At 31.8% G+C, this 20008-nt stretch overlaps 2 protein-coding genes across 2 annotated transcripts; one reads left to right on the plus strand and one right to left on the minus strand.

The window, feature by feature from the left end:
* Positions 1-7314: 7314 nt before the first annotated feature.
* On the minus strand, positions 7315-10718 carry LOC107782636 (ATP-dependent Clp protease ATP-binding subunit CLPT2, chloroplastic-like). Its single transcript, XM_016603531.2, has 5 exons — positions 10446-10718; positions 9683-9721; positions 9401-9510; positions 8212-8391; positions 7315-7554 (listed from the first exon to the last, which is right to left on the minus strand). The coding sequence occupies exons 1-5, from the start codon at positions 10664-10666 to the stop codon at positions 7397-7399; spliced, it is 708 nt and encodes a 235-aa protein (XP_016459017.1). The 5' UTR covers positions 10667-10718; the 3' UTR covers positions 7315-7396.
* Positions 10719-12894: 2176 nt separating this feature from the next.
* On the plus strand, positions 12895-14079 carry LOC107782631 (protein FAR1-RELATED SEQUENCE 4-like). The gene is made up of 2 exons (XM_016603526.2): positions 12895-13112; positions 13557-14079. The coding sequence occupies exons 1-2, from the start codon at positions 12895-12897 to the stop codon at positions 14077-14079; spliced, it is 741 nt and encodes a 246-aa protein (XP_016459012.2).
* Positions 14080-20008: the final 5929 nt, after the last annotated feature.

Below are 20008 nucleotides of genomic sequence, written 5' to 3' on the forward strand. Positions count from 1 at the left end.
TCAACAATCAAGAAAACCAAGTATAGATCACATTACAAGCTCGAATTCTGAACCCTAAACTAGAAGTTCCGGGTTATGTCCCCAGTAGAGTCGCCAGAGCTGTCACACCTCTTTTTGCCCCAAAAGATATATGTGCTATGGATTATTATGGGTTAAAGAGTTTTTCTATTTTAAGTGACAAATTTGAATAGGGATTATTTTATTTATAGAGTCGCTACTTGGAATTGATTTTTTTGGTGTTCCAAGTCACCTTTTATTTGAATCCCTAGTCAAAGGAAGGTTTGACTCTATTGTTATTGGTCTGCGAAAATAAAGTCCGGGTAAGGAATTCTGTTGACCGGGGAGAAGGCGTAAGGCATTGCTTGAGTCCCGTGGTTCTAGCACGAACGCTTTATTGACTACATTTGGCTTGAATTAATTTTGAAAAAACTGTGATTTATTGGTTTCCATGCTTTACCTATCCGCTTTTATATTAAAATATGGAATTATCTTTGAAACGAATCACGTGTGTGAATCCGTTTTGTTTACTGTGCCAAAATCATGTCACGTGTACGTGTACGTAATTAATAGCATTTTATTATATTTAAGATTGTTATGCCCAAAGTTGCGCGAACGCATACCTTGATTTTAGTTTTGGGAATCGTAATTTTGTTATGCGAACGTTTATATAATCACGATGATTCAATTAATTAAGAGTACGCCTAAAGCATTCTAGCGCATTCATGATTTGTTTCTTTCTTAAGTTTGAGATTATTGTGAAGGCCATGAATTATGGAATTACTTATGAAAGAAGTGTATGATTTTAGATATTTGAATAAATAAACCATCATATACCGATACCCTACAACCTAACAATTGAAGCCCAAATTCATTAGAGTGCAAATCTTCTCAACTTTAAAGCAAGTTTGAATACCATATTCCCAAAAACATAATTAAGCATATAGCATTTAAAGACTAACTTATATTATTATTTATAAAATTTAGAGGCAAATAAACAAAATCACATGAAATAAGATCAAAAATAACAAAGGGAAGAATAAACCTTTAATGCAAAATTTCCAATTAAATGAGTCCCCAAGAATAGGTACAATAACTCAGAGGAACATCGAACAAGCATAAGCGACGAATAACATCAAACGAAGTGAACGGAGCTTCAACGGAATCCTCGGCCTCGACTATTGACTCCACTTTTTGGCGTATAAAAAGGGATGTTATGAAGTATTTTTGTTGGGTTTTAGGTGATGATTTGCTGGATTTTTTGAAAGAAAGACGAAGAAAGAATGACACGAGTAGAAATTCCCTTAGCGTAGAAGAAGAAAAATAATTTCTCTCAATTCCCTCCTCTCTTCTTTTTTTCTCCTTCTCCCTCCCCCTCTCTCCTCACATTTCTCTTTTATTTATAGGGAAAAAAATCGGAATTTTTTCAATTTTTTTATTTTTTTATTTTTAATTAAAAAGAATTTCCACTTCCCATTTTTCTTCTTTTTAAAAAAATAATAATAATTCCCCACTTTCTTTTATTTTTCTTTTTTTTTAATTTTCCACTTTTTACTTCTTTTTTTTCCACTTATTTTACTTTTCTTTTTTTTTTTTAATTTCCACTTATCTTACTTTTCTTTTTTTTTTAATTTCTACTTTCTTTTACTTTTTTAAAAAAAAAATTCTGCTACCTTTACTTTTATTTTTTAATTCCAACTTCTTTTACTTTTCATTTTTAAAATTTTCACATTCTTTTACTTTTATTTTTTTAATTTTCCACTTTCTTTTACTTTTTAAAAAAAAATAATTCCACCTACTTTTACTTTTATTTTTTTTATTCCATACTTTTAATTTTCCTATTATTTTATTCCCATCCAAAAAAAATCAATTTTTTAAAAATTTATTTTATTTAAAAATAAAGATAAAAATAAAAATAATACTAATAGTAATAATTTGACCTTTTAAAGTATTTTTAATTCTTATCCTATATAAAAAAGTGTAACAAAGCTAAAACAATATATATTAAATTTCTAAAATTAATTACACAGTAGAAAGTGGTAAAAATTCAAATATAGTCAAAAATTAGGTGCTCACAATCTTTGTGAACTAGCTCATTAAATTAAGTGTTGATCCAAAAGTATATTTCTCAGTGTTTTTTTTTTCTTTTTTGATTTTGCCTATCAAAATAATGCAAATAAAGAGAAATATAGCCAATTTGCTTCAGTATAGTAGCTGAGCAAAGGACTCTCGTTCTTATCACGATTGAGCTTTTATCATCAGTTCTGAAAATTTATGAATAATTTATGGTCTGTATCAGTTCCTTGAGCAAGTTAATTCACGTGGGAAGGAAAGCCAATAACTATATTAAGGGTGCAATTTCCTTAAAATGAAAGGCAATAACTAATCTTTCAGAATTAAGAGTTTTAGTTATATTCACAATGTAAATTTGTTTTTCGCCGTCAATGTAATTTAATTGATGATAATACTTTATTGTTTTGTTTTTCGGAGTTACCACATCAAGTTACTTATCATTTTTCAGTTACATAATGATATAGGTTAAGTTAGGTAACTGAAAAATGATAAGTAACCTATTAATTAGAGTCAATTGAATTACACTAATAAAAAAAATAGTTCGATGCACGAAACATCTCGCATTTACACAGTGACTGGTGTGATGTAAGCAACCTACGTTGATACAAGAATCAATGATTGATTCTACGATTCAAACCTGTGACTTATAGGTCATACAGAAATAACTTTACCGTGAGCTACACTAATCGTTACAAAATATATTTTAAAACACTGACAATGAAAAAAAATTAAATTGTGTCTCTAGATATGAAACACGTGATTACAGCATGGCACTATAAGATCTACCAAAGAAAATGGTTTCGCCATGGGGCTAAAAAAAATAGATATGGTAGGTGGTAGCACATGTTAAGATTTAGATGTCCCCAAATTCAAGAAATAAGGTTAATTTCAATGTTCTGTCAAGAAGTTGAGCTCCTCACCTTCTTGAAGAAAATATTTAGAAAATAAGACTAAAAAAATACAGGAAAAAAGAGCAAATCGGTATGGTTAGATTAATATGTTGATTTTATATAGTTGTAGAATAAATAACTTTCAAAAAATCTTGGAGATGTGATTGTTCAATCTTTAGTGGGGTACTTTTTTCTAAGTGAAACTTCCCACCAAATAGGTTGATATCTGTTCATTTACAATTGTGTGTAGCTTTCAAATATTTTACATCAACGCAATTGAGAATTTTCCGAAATGATGTTTCAGTGCCTTACTGGTTACACTTTCTTTGAATGCAAAGAGTTTGGATCTTCTAAACCTTTTACAACAACAACATGCCCCGCATATTGCTACGCATGTGTATGAGGTTTGGTGAAGATAGTGTGTACGCAGATCATGGGCGGATCACTTATAGTGAAGCGGTGTCACGTGACACCGCTTCGTCAAAATATTTTACTAAAATATATATATATATATATATATATATATATATATTAATAATTAAAAAGACTTTGTAAGAAAAATGACATCATTTGACATAAATTGTCTTTTGATGTGTCGGTTATATGCTGGAATTTGCTTTGGAAGGTCAAAGGTTCAAACTTAAACTAAGTAGAATTGAGTTCAAGTTGTGATAAGTAGAATTGAGTTCAAGCTCTTTTCTAACATAAGAGTAAGACTAAAAAAACCAATGGGCTAAGGCTATTTTTGTCTAGGAGTATAATAATTAAAGTTATTATTCCCGTTCTCGTATGTTCCAATTTTATCGAATGTCCCTGAAGTAACGGTGGCAAGAGGTTGGTTTAACAAGAAAAGCTAGTCTGTTTGTCTCTCTTTAGAAGAATATTTCAAATAACTTAAGAGGTCCTGTGATTTATATTCCTTTTCTTTGGTCACAAGGCTAGATCTCAAAATCCCATTTTAGATCAACAAGAGGGCAGCCCAAAGTTGAAAACTTAACCAATTTTGAGCCTTACTATTCAGGTACATTAATGGGGGAAGTTGAAAACTTAACCAATTGTCACTTTTAGATTTTCTTGTTAGGTATTTTGCAGTTCACTGTCTTCTTAGCTTTCCAGTGAGTTAGAAATTGTGAATTTGTTAGTTACTTATTCCTTACTAGCCTGCAATTTTTAGCTGAAATTGGGCAGCCTCATTTATTCCAATGATACATCATTGAATTTTCATTCTCACTTTGACTTCTCCGCACAAAGGGCTATGTCATGTGTGGAGTCCTGAACCAAAATGTGGTTCTTTGGTGTGTGGAAAAAATACTTGATGACCATTTTGTATATAACGCCCTTTTAAAGGGGGTTATACTTTAACGGTTGTTTGCCCAGTTAAGTATAACGCCTTTTTAAAATGCGCTATATGTATAAAGCCTTTTTGAAATGCGCTATACGTACAAAGCCTTTTTGAAATGCGCTATATATATTATGTGGGCCCACCAATAATTTTTCTGGGCTTAACTGACTAGTTTAATTACTAGCATTTTTATGATATTTTTATTTCATGTATAATATTATTTTTTTCAACAATGTTAGTATTTATTTCTTTTGATTTTTAAAATAAATATTTTTTTCATTTTACATGGTACTTGCTATATGACATGCATTTATTATTTTTGTTATCATTAGTTATATACATACATGGCTTACGTTAAACAATATTTCATTATTAAGGGAATTTTTTCAAATGAACTAATAATATTAAACATAATAAAAATACATTAGCTCAAATCATTTTTTATATACTAATTGACATTGCAATAATGATTCATATGTATAAGAAATACTAAAAATATATTTACATACTTAATTATTTATGTGTCACCATTAATGATTAATTGAACAGTATTATCAAAATAAATAACTTTTCAAATTTATATTATTAAATTATTCATAATTTTATATCCATCAATATTTTATATTAATAATAATACATAAAAATATAATTCTCACAATAAATAATTTATGCTACATGCTTTGACTGACCTTGTAAGTATTTATTTATTGTCAGGCTCTACATCTATGTATAATTATACGTACTACATCTTTCCTGCGATTAACTTATGCACAGTATTATGAACTATTGGTGCGGTGAACGTGGATTAGGTATTTGATGTTAATAGTAAAAACATTTATAGATAGCGGAAAAAGAAAAAAAAACACAATATGATGTTTTAAATATTTATAAAGTCGTATTTATCAGATGTTATTGTGAAAAACTTGTCTCCAGTGATGTTAAGTAATATCAGTTATTATCACTTCATTTCAAATACCTAGTGTTATGTATGTGTATTTTATGTAAAAATTAATTCTTATTATTTATTATATCAAAAAATATAATATATTAATATACTATTAATTATATTATTTTAATGAATAGATATAAAATACTTTATCAGTCCAGGGGAACAATTATTTGAGGTATAGCGCCTTAAATAAGGGCGCTATACCCAGTTGAACTATTGTTATGTCAGTTAAACCCAGAAGAATTATTCGTGGGCCCACATAATATATATAGAGCCTTTCAAAAAGACTTTATACATATAGCGTCTTTCAAAAAGGGTTTATACATATAGCGCCTTTTAAAAGGGCGTTATATTTAACTGGGTAAACGACCGTTAAGGTATAGCGCCCTTTAAAAGGGCGTTATATATAAAATGGTCACCAAATTTTTTTCACATATTTTGGTTCTTTGAGTCGAAAAGAACCACATTTTCGTTCCGGACTCTCATGTGTGTTCATTATGTCCCTTGCTTTCCTTGTGCCAGCTGCCTAACGGTAAAAATTTACCCGCATCATATATTTAAGATTCAAGAATTAACCTAAAAAGTCGTCCACCCAACTATTTAAATTAAAAATAGCCGGTGGAGGTATAATATAAGCACAATTTATATGTTATATGTGTATAATTATATGTAATTAATGTATAATCTATATGTATATGGCTAGAGAAAATAAACAATGAATATGGCCCGTTATTTGTGAAAAAATCCCGTCAAATCATTTAAGGTTGAGGAACTTAAATATTATAATGACATTTTACAATTTTGTTGGAGTATTATATCATCCATCTTTAAATTCCTATTAAAAGATGATGCTACGAATTTTCTCTCTCTATATTGGATAATAGAAATGTACTTATTTCGATGCCCTATCTCTTATTATGTGGTTAAGGGCAATTAATATTCCTATTTTCCCCTCTAGCTGCTGTTTGCATGTACCCTTTGTATGTTAATCGGTGAAGAGTACACTAGTAAATAAAAAATTAATAGTGATAATGAACTCTGCAACCAAATGGGCATTTGCAAACAGGATGAAAGATAATCCAAAGTTTCACGTTAGCATTCTTGCAAGAAAACGATTGTGCTATGGCTCTCAAGTCTCTAACACAATCCTTTGTTTTATGCTCCTTAGTAATGAATTCAATAATGAGTGTTACATATTTCTATGTTTCTTTCATGTTGTAATAAGAGATGAATTTGAAATTTGAACTTTATGGGGTTTGGGTTCGGAAATCTATCACACTTTTCTTATTAGTCCGTTTCAAAAAGAATGATACATTTATATATTTTGAAACAATTTAATTTTAAACTTTTTTTCATTTTACTCACTTTACCCTTAATGATAAGCTTTTATAGCCACAAAAATGCAATGACCTCACAAACTTTTACCCCATAAACTTTTAAAATCACATATTTTAAAAGTCTTTTTTTTCTAAAACTTTGTGTCAAGTCAAACTTATCATCCAAATTGAAACAGCAGGACTCCAAATCTGCACAGGTTGTAATGCAGAATGGGCAGCCCCTCCCTAGTGCCCAAATGCTTAACCCACTGATATTTGTGCACAATCTTTCTCCAGTAATTTTACAAGTTTAACAAGGTGCAAGTCCAAATAATGGCCCAAAACAATAATGTACTAGTACTACTGAAGATTTTGATAGCAATAGGACTTGTAGGGAAGATTTTTGACAAATTCATCTATTCTTGGATTCGAGAATAGCAAACCGGAGAACGAAATATGGTGTTTCTAGCTCAGTCGGCTATTCTGTGATTTCACCCGCTAAAAGCTCCTCAAATTATCGTGCTGCCTGCTATAAGATGTCGCTGATAGTACAAGGCAAATATGAGGAAGTATCACCTCCTCAATCAACCATTGACATGATGTTAGGACACTTAACCATTCTGCAATTTATCATACTACAAGAATAGAAATCATTAACCCCATTAAACACCACAGAAGTTCTGATAAAGTGAAAAGCATGCATCCTCCAAAAATGAAAGAAATCCAGAACTATAAGAGTGGGGAAAATCACGTCAAAACGACTAATCTGATTGCAAAATTGGAAACTCAGTTCAGGTTAAAGGAATACATCAACACAAAAATCTTTCTCTTAATCATCCACAAAACCAGGTTCTGAAATTACATTCTTCAACTCTTGAGCTTTTTCATCATTAAAGCCCAAAGCAGACAATATCTTATAACCTGGTGATCCTACTTGTGACCACACCCCAAGGAGCAAATGAGTAGTTGTAATCTCCCCATTGTCACCTGCATTTTCATAAATAATCAAGAATCAAGAACATTTTCGCTCTCTTCTGCCCAAACAAATAAACTTGGTGATCCTTAATCTTATGTTTTTTAGCACATCGTTACATTTGGCTATATGAGTGGCATAATTTATCTCTTGCTATTTCCGCCAAATTCTAAAGTTTTCATTTAATACGGCAAAAAGAGAGTAAATTTTAGAGAAGTGCTTGACGACATGAGAAACAAATTTTGGAAAAATTCAGCTGTTAAAGAATCCATAACCTCTATAGATTGATTAAACTGCCAAGGTACCCGCATAGAATATACCCTTCTTTTCTTCTTTTTCGGGATAATTACGAAGAAATAGAAAGTGTCATAGATTCTGATAGTTGATTTTTCACAACTAGGGTTAGGTTGTAACTACGGATTTGATAAGCAATGCGTTCTAATGGAGGTTCTGAATTTCCAAGTTTAGTCTGCACTTCCGAATACCTAAGTTCTATTTTCTATTTTATTTTTCATTCTGTTTCTACACTCATATGGTCAATTTTTTATTTCATCCGAGTAGAATAAACAACTAAAACCATGCTAAAGTCCTTAACGGGATACTTATGAAGGCAGAGAGATGCAGCAATCCAACAAACATGCATGTAAAATTGAGTGGGAGAATACACATACTGGATTTGAGTTTTTCATCAAGTGCCCAATCAAGAGCCTTTTGTGCATCTTCAGTCAAAGGAGGATGCTCGGGACTGAAAAACCACATGTCAGCTTTTCCAAGAACTTTGATAGTTTCTTCACGTACTTTAAAGAGAGTAATGCTGTTCGCCCTTAAATATTTTGACGCAAAATTTGTCCCTGCAAATGCCGGAAGGAAATAATATTCTAACATGGTTTACTTCAAGGAGCAGAATGAATATTCATGGAAGCTACTTCACCAAAATGACTAAAGCAGCTTAAATCACAGTCGAAGTGTAAATTGGGGACTCGGTCTTGAGTAAGCAAATTACTGAATGACCCCTTTCTATCAATTAAATATCTTCTTACTTCATCTCTGAAACTAATATAAATATATGCAGTTATAACCTCCAAAATTTACTTCTGTATGTATCTGAATTATGTTCGAGGTGCGCAGTGTTCTTAATACAATAAGCTAAAATCCACAAAGTGACATTTCCCATCAACTTATAAGGGCTATATCTCGACTTCGACAAGCCACATTGTTCGAAGACATAAGCTGAAATCCATAGAACTACCTCTCTAATCAACTTGCGATCATGTCCCGACCAATTTCTTTTTGGTTCCTCTAGAAGCCAAAGCACTTATATATTTCACCTCAATAACCTCCCAATCCAAACTGAATTATTTTCACATATTAAAACTTCGTATAAATCGCAATGTTGTATAGCAAATATCATGACCATTAAATGTACTAAAATGTAAAATGGCTTTGGTAACTACATAATGTTGAGTAAGTTCTGTAAGTTGTCAGATTTCAGAAGAGTAATGTCATTCAAATATCAGTCACTCAATGAATATATAAGAGAATTAGATGGACCCAACTACACTGGAGTTCCCTAGACTAGAAGAAAGTGTTCTAAATATGCAAAACCTGAAATACCTCCTCTTACTAAAATCTGTAGCACAAAATCCATTGTTAACGATATGTCACATTCTTAAATTAAAGAATGAGCGCAACATGGAATTAACTTCTGACTTCTGTCTATTGTTTATTCAAGTGTTAGTTTGATTAATTAGCCTCATGAGTACCAAAACGTAAAGAGCTTCCATTCCATTGGCATGATCAAATAGAGTATCTCTACCAAAATAACAAATATTTTCTTAGTAAAGAGAAAAAATAACAAACCTTCAATCAAAATCCCCATGAGAAGAGCTTCCGTTCCAGTAGTGGGATATTTAAGTTTTCTTGCTTCCAGTTCACCCATGGCAAACGATTTTATCGCCTTTGACGACCATCTAAAATTTCACTCATCCAATTCAAGATACCTCAACACACATCCAAATACCAACGAATAAACAAACACAAGATAAACAATAACACAAATGAAACAACCAATATCCTGAAAATTTCCTCCTTTTCCGGGATAGCCAAAGAATTAAAACAAAAATGAAAATGGAAAATACTTACTTGGGAATTTTCTCTATAGATACTGCAGCCTCTGACTTTCTGCAATAATAAAATCAAGCAAAGGTGTTATCTTTATAGCTTACTGATTCAAATTTGATTAACAGAAAAATTATACAATCAATCAATAAACTAAGCATGAATCCTAAATGAGTTGGGTCAACTACATGAATCTTATATATCCATCCACTCTATTCGAGCCTGTCACATTTCAATACAAAATACTCCCTCTCAGTGGCGGAGCCACCCGTAAGCAAGGTTCGACTACACTGTGTAGTTATGTAAAATTATTTTTTTATGTATATAATACTATATGTTGAATCCCCTTGATTTCTTAGTGTTCAACTTTTTATATTTTGACACCCCTTAATAAACATAGTGGCTTAGCTTATGTGACTTCTCAAAAAAAATGATACATTTCTATATTTAGAAAAAATTAACTTTAAACTTCTCATTTTAAACTTAATGAGATATTTATATTTTATAGCAATACAAATATATATGACTTGTTTTAAACCACAATTTTCAACAATTTCTCCTTCTTTCTTAAACTCTGTGGTCAGTCAAAGTGGATCACATAAAATAGGACGGTGGGAGTAGGTTGTTCTTTTAGAGAAAATTAGAGATTCTCTACATCTCATACTTATCCATTAACAAATAATTACTTTAACTAAACAAGCTTAGTATAGTCCTACCCCCCCCCCCCCCCCGCAAAAAAAGAAGAGATAAATGCAAGAATTAGTACAGGAAAGGTGTGAGAATTTACCCATAAGGAAGGCTAAAGGAGATGGTGGCTTTAATGGGGCAATGTTTTGTAAGAAATGGTTTGAAATTGTTGGACTGAAGAGAGATTTTGATTTGAGTACCAAGCCATTGACTATGCAAATTTTGTGGGTTTGTTGTACAGACAGATGAATTGGGCCCTACTCTGTAATTGAGCTGGTTGATGCCATTTGAAGTGGCTGCCACTGTGGAGAGAGCAGCCATTTTTGCGGCAAGAGTCTGCTCCAATTTGAGAAAATGGGTTGAATAGTTGGACCTTCTTTCTGGTTGGTATGATGAGATGATAAGAAACGACGACGTTACTTGACCTTGGGCTTTGGTGTTTCTTATGGTATGGGCTTAAGCGAGTCTGGCCCATTATACTATTGGGTTGCATACTAGAGGAAATGACCCTCTATAGCCCCTTAAAATTTTAATAGCCCATGACTTTTTTCATTAAAACGAAATGTGGGCTATGTGCACAGATAGTCATTAATAACACATGTATTTACTTTTAAGCCACTGTTTAAAATGTCTTTAGTCTTTAGTCACTGCTTTAATAAACTTTTACCCGCCCGGACAAAAATACCTTTCTGCTATAATAATTTCGCTGAAACATATGCTCCTTATTTACGATCAGCAGCAGTTCAAACTTACGTGCAGAGAATTGCTGATCCTTAACGTCAAAAATTACTGTGATCATCCAAAATTACAAAAGCTTTTCTCTTCCGATTTCAAACTAGAGAATTCAACTTTCTCGTCCAAAATTCACCATAAAATTACAGTAAGTTCTAAAATTTCATATATCTCTATATGCTTTTGTGTGGATTTTTATTTCGTTACTGAAGAATAAGATGCAAGGGATTTGATTTTTTTTTCCTTTTCTGGATTGATAACGTTAAGGACATCGCGTCCTTAACTTTATGATTGTTGTGTAAATATTGAGGATATAGTGTCCTTAACTTCATAAAGTTTAGGACATGATGTCCTTGACTTCATGACTGCTGTTCTAAAAAATATTAATGACAAAGTGTCCTGTGTTTTGCAACTCGTATTGATAAAGTTTAGGACACGATGTCCTTAACTTTATGACTACTGTGTAAATATTAAGGACATTGTGTCATGTATTTACAACTTGTATTGATAAAATTTAGGATATGATGTCCTTAACTTCATGACTACTATGTAAATATTAAGGACATAATGTCATGTATTTGCAACTTGTATTGATAAAGTTTAGGACATGATGTCCTTAACTTCATGACTGTTGTTCTAAAAAATATTAAGGACAATGTGTCCTGTATTTTACAACTTGTATTGATAAAGTTTAGGACACGATGTCCTTAACTTTATGACTACTGTGTAAATATTAAGGATATTGTGTCTTGTGTTTTGCAATTTGTATTGATAAAGTTTAAGACACGACGACCTTAACTTTATGAATATTGTTCTAAATATTAAGGACAAAGTGTCATGTATTTTGCAACTTATATTGATATAGTTTAGGACATCGTGTCCTTAAATTCACGACTGCTGTATAAATATTAAGGACAAAGTATCCTGAATTTTCCATTTTTTTGACTTGCAGAATGGATACAATATGTATTATAGTTGCTTTTAATGGTAGATGGACTGCAGACTATAAGTATCTTGATCATCAAAACCAGGTCTTTGAAGTTATTGAATTGGATAGAGATAAGTTTGAAGCAATGATATGGTTTGATATCAACCTAATTTAGATCTTCACACATGTATAGAGTTACTAAAAAGTCATTCACTCTTCAAGGGCTGTCATTTCATTATTGATATTTCGGAAAGAGTTTTTGGCTCTACAAGAACTTTGAACATGTCAATATAGAAACTCAACAAGATAATCAAGACAAATGCCAACAGATAATGGAAATAGATGTGGTTGAACCTCAACCAATATTTGAAGAGGTACTTCAAACATTTAATTCTATTCAAGTAGAAGAACAAAGTATTATAGAGATTGACAACCAACAAGCTTCGGGTATTCAAGTCTTAGAGAATGCACCATATATAGAAAAAGTTGCTGAAAAACATCTACTCAACTAACTAGACGAAGCTCAAATTCGAAACAAAAAGAATCCCAACTACGATATTAAGAGAAAATGCTTTGTTGGATGAAATAAAAGTGGGATCAATATTTGACAAAAAGAAGAGTATAATTAATTATTTTTCGAATATAGCAATTAAAGGACATTTTGAATTCAAGGTTGTTAGATCAAGCTCAACAAGATATTCGTTGAAATGCAATGATGATAGGTGTGGGTGGTGTGTGTGCGTGCTTTCAGAATTAAAGATTCAACACTATTCAAGATAGTAAAGATTGAGAAAAATCATGACTGCTCAATTAACACTATGAAAGCTGATCAAAGGCATGCAACTTCAAAGTTGATTAATGTTACATTATTGACAATCTTCGAGACCCAATGTTTGAAGTTACACCAGCCTTTGTCATGACAGAAATGCAAAAATTGCATGGACTAGACATTGGTTATCACAAGGCGTGGCGTGCTATTCAACGTGCTTCAACTTTAATAAGAGGAACTCCTGAAGAGAATTATGAATTGTTGTCTTCATACTTGTATATGATGAAAAGTAAAAACCCGGGAAGATACACTAACATAAAGATAAACGACAACAACAGGTAAATAATCAAAAAGAGTTTATTAGTCTGTTTTAAAATTTAGGATATGGTGTCCTTAAATTTGATGTGTGCATTGTAAAAGTTAAGGACATGGTATCCTTAACTTTGATGTGTGCAGTGTAAATGTTAAGGACATGGTGTCCTTAACTTTGATGTGTGCATTGTAAAAGTTAAGGACATGGTGTGTCTTTAACTTTGATGTGTGCATTGTAAATGTTAAGGACATGATGTCCTTAACTTTAATGTGTGCATTGTAAAAATTAAGGACATGGTATCCTTAACTTTGATGTGTGCGGTGAAAATGTTAAGGACACGATGTCCTTAATTTTGATATGTGCAGTGTAAATATTAAGGACATGGTGTCCTTAACTTTGATGTATGTAGTGTAAATGTTAAGGATTTGGTGTCCTGTATTTTTAACCTTTTGTTAAACTGTATTTTCAGGTTTCTTTATATGTTTTATGCATATGGATCATCAATAACTGGTTGGAATCATTGTAGACCAGTGATTACTGTTGATGCAACTTTTTTGAAGTCAAAATATCGTGGTATTTTAATGATTTCAATTTCAAATGATGCAAATAACCAAATATTCACACTAGCCTTTGGAATTACAGAATCTGAAAATAACAATTCCTATGAGTGGTACTTTAGTGAGCTTCGCAATGCAATTGGGAGCCGTGACAATTTAACTTTTTTATCAGACATGCATCAATTTATTGCACATGGCATCGCAAAGGTATATCCTGAAAGCCATCATGAGGTTTGTATCTATCATTTGGAGCAGAACCTAAAGCGAAGGAAAGTGAAAAGTGAGGTCATAAAACTTTTCCAAAGTGCTGCAAGAGTATACAGGCGCAAAGAATTTGATCTATACATGTCAGATATAGAAAAAGTTGATAAGAAGACTTTTGACTACTTGATGGAAGAACCACCAGAAAAGTGGGCACGTTCTTGTAGTCCATGACGAAGATATGACATGCTCACAACAAAAATAGTCGAGTCAATGAATTCTTGCTATTAGAAGCAAGGGAGTTGCTTATATTAAGAATGATGGATTTCATCCAAGTGAAGCTACAACGTTGGTTTTATGAAAGTAGAAATAAAGCAGAAGGAACTTTTTACGACATTTCTTGTTAGGTAGAAGAGGAATTGAAGAAAAAGATAGATTTAGCTTTTACTTTAAATATAAGTATTATGTTCTTACTTTAGCTTATTATTTTAATAATAATTTAAAATAATATACTAACTTATAGTTTTTCAACTTTGAAGGTCTTCCCCGTTGATTCATGGCGTTCTAAAGTTGAGGAAGAAGGAATTACTTTCTTGGTGGACTTAAACAAAAGAACATGTGATTGTTTTCAGTTTCAATTTAATGAATTACCATGTATACATGCAATTGCAGCTATCGAGAAGAGAAACAACAAGAAGTCCAATTTTTGCTCAGACTGGTACTTAAAGGAATCTTGGCTGAAAACATATGAAACCTCCAGATTTCAAAGTCCCGCCAGGTAGAAGGCAGAAGAAAAGGCATATTCCGGCTACCGAATCATCAAAAATAACATTCAAATATGGTCGTTACAGAAGAATGGGTCATAATAGAACATCTTGCATATATTCTCCGGCATTCCATCCATTTTCAAGGAAGCATGGAGAATTATAGATATATCCACTTATGTTTATCTACTCTTTTAAGTGTTTGCTATAAATTGGATTCATTTAGATTGTTTTTATTTGAGAAAGTAAACATTAGAAGATGGTTATATAAAAAATGTCCTGAATTTTCAAAGTTTCTTTGCGCTTACGTGCTCTTTGTTTCTTTTTCTTTTTTTTGGGAGTTCAATTTACCTTTGTCGGACCAATTATTATTTACGGGATTTTACTCTTGCCGTAAGTAAACAAGAAGGTCTTTTTCTTTATAAAACTTGACATCTACAGTTTGCTACATCTTATTTTTAAAATGAGATTGGTACAAGTAAACTTCAGGACATAATTTTTTAAATGTCCTGAAAATTTGAAGTATGAATCTAATATTAAGGACATAAATTTCTAAAATGTCCTTAACTTCTGTAAATCTCAGTTTATTGTCTAGATTTTCAGAAGTTCAGGATATTTCAGAAAAATATGTCCTGAATATTATTTTCATCCTTCAACAAATCAGGACGTTTATGAACATTATGTCTTTAATTTCTACAACAATCAATGTATCTTTTGCTATATCTCTACAGATTTAATAAAAGACTAGCAATTTAAAATGGAAAAATCAGTAGTTATAAAACTTGACATATGTAGCTTGCTCTATATGAGTGATACTTTTCCCGAGAGGCTGTTTAAGATTTTATCATTTTTGCTCACCTTTGCATTGAGCCTTTGTTGAAAAATTGTTGAAAAATATATAGTCCTTAACTTCTGAAAATCTCAGTTTATTGTCTATATTTTCAGAAGTTTAGGACATTTAAAAAAATATGTCCTGAATATTATTTTCATCCTTCAACAAATCAGGATGTAGTTAACAGATCCTGAAGTTCTACAACAATCAATGTGTGTTTCTGCTATATCTCTACAGATTTAATAAAAGACTGGCAATTTAAAATGGATAAATCAGTAGTTATAAAACTTGACATCTGCAGCTTGCTAAACACAACTTGCTACATCTTATTTTTAAAATGAGATTGGTACAAGTAAACTTTAGGACATAATTTTTTGAAATGTCCTAAACATTTGAAGTATCAATCTAATATTAAGGACATAAATTTCTAAAATGTCCTTAACTTATGAAAATCTCAGTTTATTGTATATATTTCCAGAAGTGTAGGACATTTAAAAAAAATATGTCTTGAATATTATTTTCATCCTTCAACAAATCAGGACATTTATGAACATTATGTCCTAAAGTTCTACAACAATCAACGTGTGTTACTTTGAATATCTAAAAACTTCAAGACAATTTAATCAAAGATTAGCAGTTTAAAACTGTGAAAAAATGGACAAATCAATAGTTAACAGAAAGAAAAAAATTAATAACACGATGCCTTCATATTACTGCTAAAACTGTAATTTGGCAAAGCTGCGACCAAAATATTATGCTATGCAAACAAAATAAAGTGCCTTGTGAATAATTTACAGGATATTTCAGAAAATATACTACTAGCAATTCCACTACAGCTGACTTTCTTTACAACTACACTATAACTCCTTCGGGCAAGAAGTTTCATTTTCACTATCATAGTCGTCGCCGACTTTTTTTGGTGGTATTTCATAACCAGAATTTCTTTTCCACTCTCCGTGTGCCTAAAGATTTGCTGCAAGTTCTTTTCTGAAGTTTGATATGTCCTCATGTTAGAATTTCTCCACATCCTTTCCCATCATCAATAACTCGACATACTTGATTAGGAATGCACCACAATTAGTCCTAAAAAAAAATTAAGATATGGAGTCAATTAAACAATATCTTTAATAAAATAAATCTAAAGTACATATAAATTATATAGCAAATGACAACACGTACGATCCAGTTTGTCTTGGTGATCTTTGCCATTGAGTATCAAATTTATTGAATGCTTTTCCAAAAGACTTGTGATTTTTGTCAAACTGTGAGAACTTTAGCAAGTGGGGGATCATGCGTGCATACATTTCAATGTGTTTCAATCCTTCCTCATATGGTTCACTATATATGGAATCGTACACATCAGTCTTTCTCTCATTCAAGTCCAATACCCCCCAAAAAATGTGTCACAACATCATTATCTTCTCAAGGTAGCCGGCATGGAAAAAAGATTTTATCAACCTCTGTCCAAGAAATTCCACATCTACGATTGTCACCCCACACATATGGTGTGAGAACCAATTGATTATCACAACACCAAAACTCATCTGAAGCATCTTCATTGAAATCCTTATACACAAGTAGCATATAGTTATCAAAAACTATATCTGTAGTTGTGCAACGAAAATGATGGGCGCAAGGATGGTAGCATTCCTTTTTTCTCAAATAATACAGGGCAATGTCAATATGCTTCATAAAAAGGCAAAAAAATAAAAAAAAATCCATCAGTCATAAATAATTAAAAAATAATAAATTAAGAAAAAATAAAACAAATGCCTTGTGAATTATCAAACCTTATAATCAAGTACATAGCTACTATCTGAAAGCTCAAGGAAGAATATTTTGCTACTGATTTTTTGATGGTACAATTTATATGTCCCCTGAAAATTTTGAAAATATCAAAGTTAGAAAGCTTATAAGTTAGTCCTCAATTCCTAATTAGAAGTACATAATTTCATTAGTTAAGGACAATTGGTCCTGAACTTAGAGTGGAAGTTCATAAATTAAGGATATGTAGTCCTTAACCTAGACTTACAAGCTCATAAATTAAGGACAGTTAGTCCTGAACTTACAGTAACAAGCTCATAAGTTAAGGACACTTGGTCCTGAACTTACAATAACAAGGTCATAAGTTAAGGACACTTGGTCCTGAACTTCGAGTTCCAAGTTCAAAAATTAAGGACAAGTAGTCCTGACCTTAGAGTTACAAGTTCAAAAGTTAAGGACACTTATTCCTGAACTTAGACTTACATGCTCATAAATTAAAGGACAATTAGTCTTGAACTTAGAGTAACAAGCTCATAAGTTAAGGACAATTGGTCCTGAACCTAGAGTGGAAGTTCAAAAATTAAGGACACTTGGTCCTGAAGTTAGAGCTGAAAATTCAAAAATTAAGGACAGGTAGTCCTTAACTTACAGTTACAAGTTCAAAAATTAAGGACACTTAGTCCTTAACTTACTTTGTCCTTAACTTTTGAGCTGGTAAGTCTAAGTTCAGGACTAAGTGTCCTTAACTTTTGAACTTGTAACTTAGAGTTACAAGCTCAAAAATTTAGGACATTTAATCATAAAGTTAGAGTTGGAAGCTCAATACACTTAGACCTGAATTTAAAATTAGAAGTTCAAGACACAAATGTAAGCAATTAAGAAATAATGAATACATTTAGGGACTTACACTTTTTTGCGACCTTTCCTTTTCTCCTTGCCCAACCACCTAATGAATTTCTTCAATAACTTTTCATCATCTTTGGCATAATGAAAAATACATGTACGAGTATATTTTAATTTTATCAAGCCCGTATACTCGAAAGTATTTTCATTGTGCACCATCGATGTTCCTCTTTTATTTTTTTGTTCAAAAGGAGATTTCAATTGCCAACTAAGCTTCTTATTCCTTTTTTCTCGACCAAGATCTTCTTCAACATTTCCTTCAACCTCCATAGACAAACCCTCATCAATGCTCATTTGTGTATTCGGAGGAGTAGGAGTAAGAATAGCAAATGATGGACCATCAAAACCAATACAATCTCTCTTCCTTTTCCTAGTATATTGGTTAACAACTTCATTTTTGTTTTGCTCTGCAAGCAACACTACATATACATTAGTTTGCTGCAAGTCCTCAATTCTAGAACAAATTATCAAATGAAGAGACAAAACTCAAGACATAATTTTTGAAATGTCCTGACAATTTGAATTAGGAATCTAATATTAAGGACACAATTCGCCAAAATGTCCTTAACTTCTAGAATTTCACCTGAAGAAATGAACGTAATACCTATGTTGGCCACGCTGCCTTCTTGTATTTATTTAACAGACAATGGAGCTGACATATTGATTGCATTTTCTTTATCTTGCAACTATTCTCCATGTTCTTCACTTGTAAGTTCACAAGATTCTGCAAATATTTACAAGAGCTAACACAATTAGTACTTGTTACTAATCTTTGATTAAAACAAACATGTATAAGATGAAAACAACTCTGTCTAACCTTTTACAACTGTCAAGATCATGCCAGTTAAATCATTATTTTGACTAATATTTTTTTGGCTTCCAAAATTGTCTGTAAGAGAGAGAGGTGTAGAGATATCATATGTTCCTTCTATACATCTGCAAACAATCTCACTTATGCTTGTTCCTTGTATATTTTCTATGTCTTGAGATTGTCCTCCACTTCTCTCTTTTAAAATTTTATCATCTTGATATTCCACTCCATCTTCCTTTCTTTTAATTTACTTTGCAAGCAAAACTACAATAATTACGAAAGGGAAAATTAGCAAATTATGCTAGAATGCGGCCTTGTTGAGAGTAAACTGGGTACAAAATTACAATCAAAACAATTAGATATTCCTGGCAAAATTTGGACAGAATTTTTGACTCTCAAATCCACACACAAAAATATCAGTAGCAAGACAGCAATGGAAAACTAGTTACCGAGCTTCACTAGTTACAATTCTACTTCAGCGTATCAACTTAAATACCAAATTTTCAGCCTCAATACATACAAAGAAATCAACTTAACTCAACAGACCTTAAACTTCTGCCACCATTTCTTTCTGTATCATATGTTCAAAATAATCTAATTTTTCAAAAAAAAAAACTTAATACCTATGTTGTCCACCCTATCTTCTAATATTTCTTTAAGAACTGACGGAGTTGAGATATTGTATGTTCCTTCAGCACATTTATCTTGAGACTGCACTCCATCTTCTTTCCTTGCAGCTTCAAAAGATTCTGTAACATTTACAATTAATACTTATTACTAATAGTTTACTAAAACTAACATTCAACAGATCATGAAAATTCCATCTAACCTTGATTGGCATCATTTTGATTTTCAAATTTCTCTTTAAGGGAGAGAGGTGTAGATAGATTGTATATTCCTTCTACACATTTGCATACAATCTCACTTATACTTGTTCCCAATGGATTTTCTACATCTTGAGATTGCACTCCAGATTTACAAATTATTTTTGTTACACTTGTCTCTTTTGGATTTTTCTGATCTTGACATTCCACTCCATCTTGAACTTCCACTCCATCAAAAGATTCTACACACATTTGTAATCACAAA

The sequence above is a fragment of the Nicotiana tabacum genome, chromosome 23, assembly GCF_000715075.1.
Source record: "Nicotiana tabacum cultivar K326 chromosome 23, ASM71507v2, whole genome shotgun sequence".
In the NCBI taxonomy this organism is placed as follows: domain Eukaryota; kingdom Viridiplantae; phylum Streptophyta; class Magnoliopsida; order Solanales; family Solanaceae; genus Nicotiana; species Nicotiana tabacum.

Excerpts from the sequence above, each read along its gene's own strand:
- LOC107782636 (XM_016603531.2), bottom strand. The coding sequence starts at position 10,666 with ATGGCTGCTCTCTCCACAGTGGCAGCCACTTCAAATGGCATCAACCAG. Across the intron at positions 9,722-10,445 it reads TCCTTTAGCCTTCCTTATGG|AAAGTCAGAGGCTGCAGTAT; the intron begins GTAAATTCTCAC and ends TTATTATTGCAG. Across the intron at positions 7,555-8,211 it reads TGATGAAAAACTCAAATCCA|GTGACAATGGGGAGATTACA; the intron begins GTATGTGTATTC and ends ATGAAAATGCAG.
- LOC107782631 (XM_016603526.2), top strand. The coding sequence starts at position 12,895 with ATGTTTGAAGTTACACCAGCCTTTGTCATGACAGAAATGCAAAAATTG. Across the intron at positions 13,113-13,556 it reads AAGATAAACGACAACAACAG|GTTTCTTTATATGTTTTATG; the intron begins GTAAATAATCAA and ends CTGTATTTTCAG.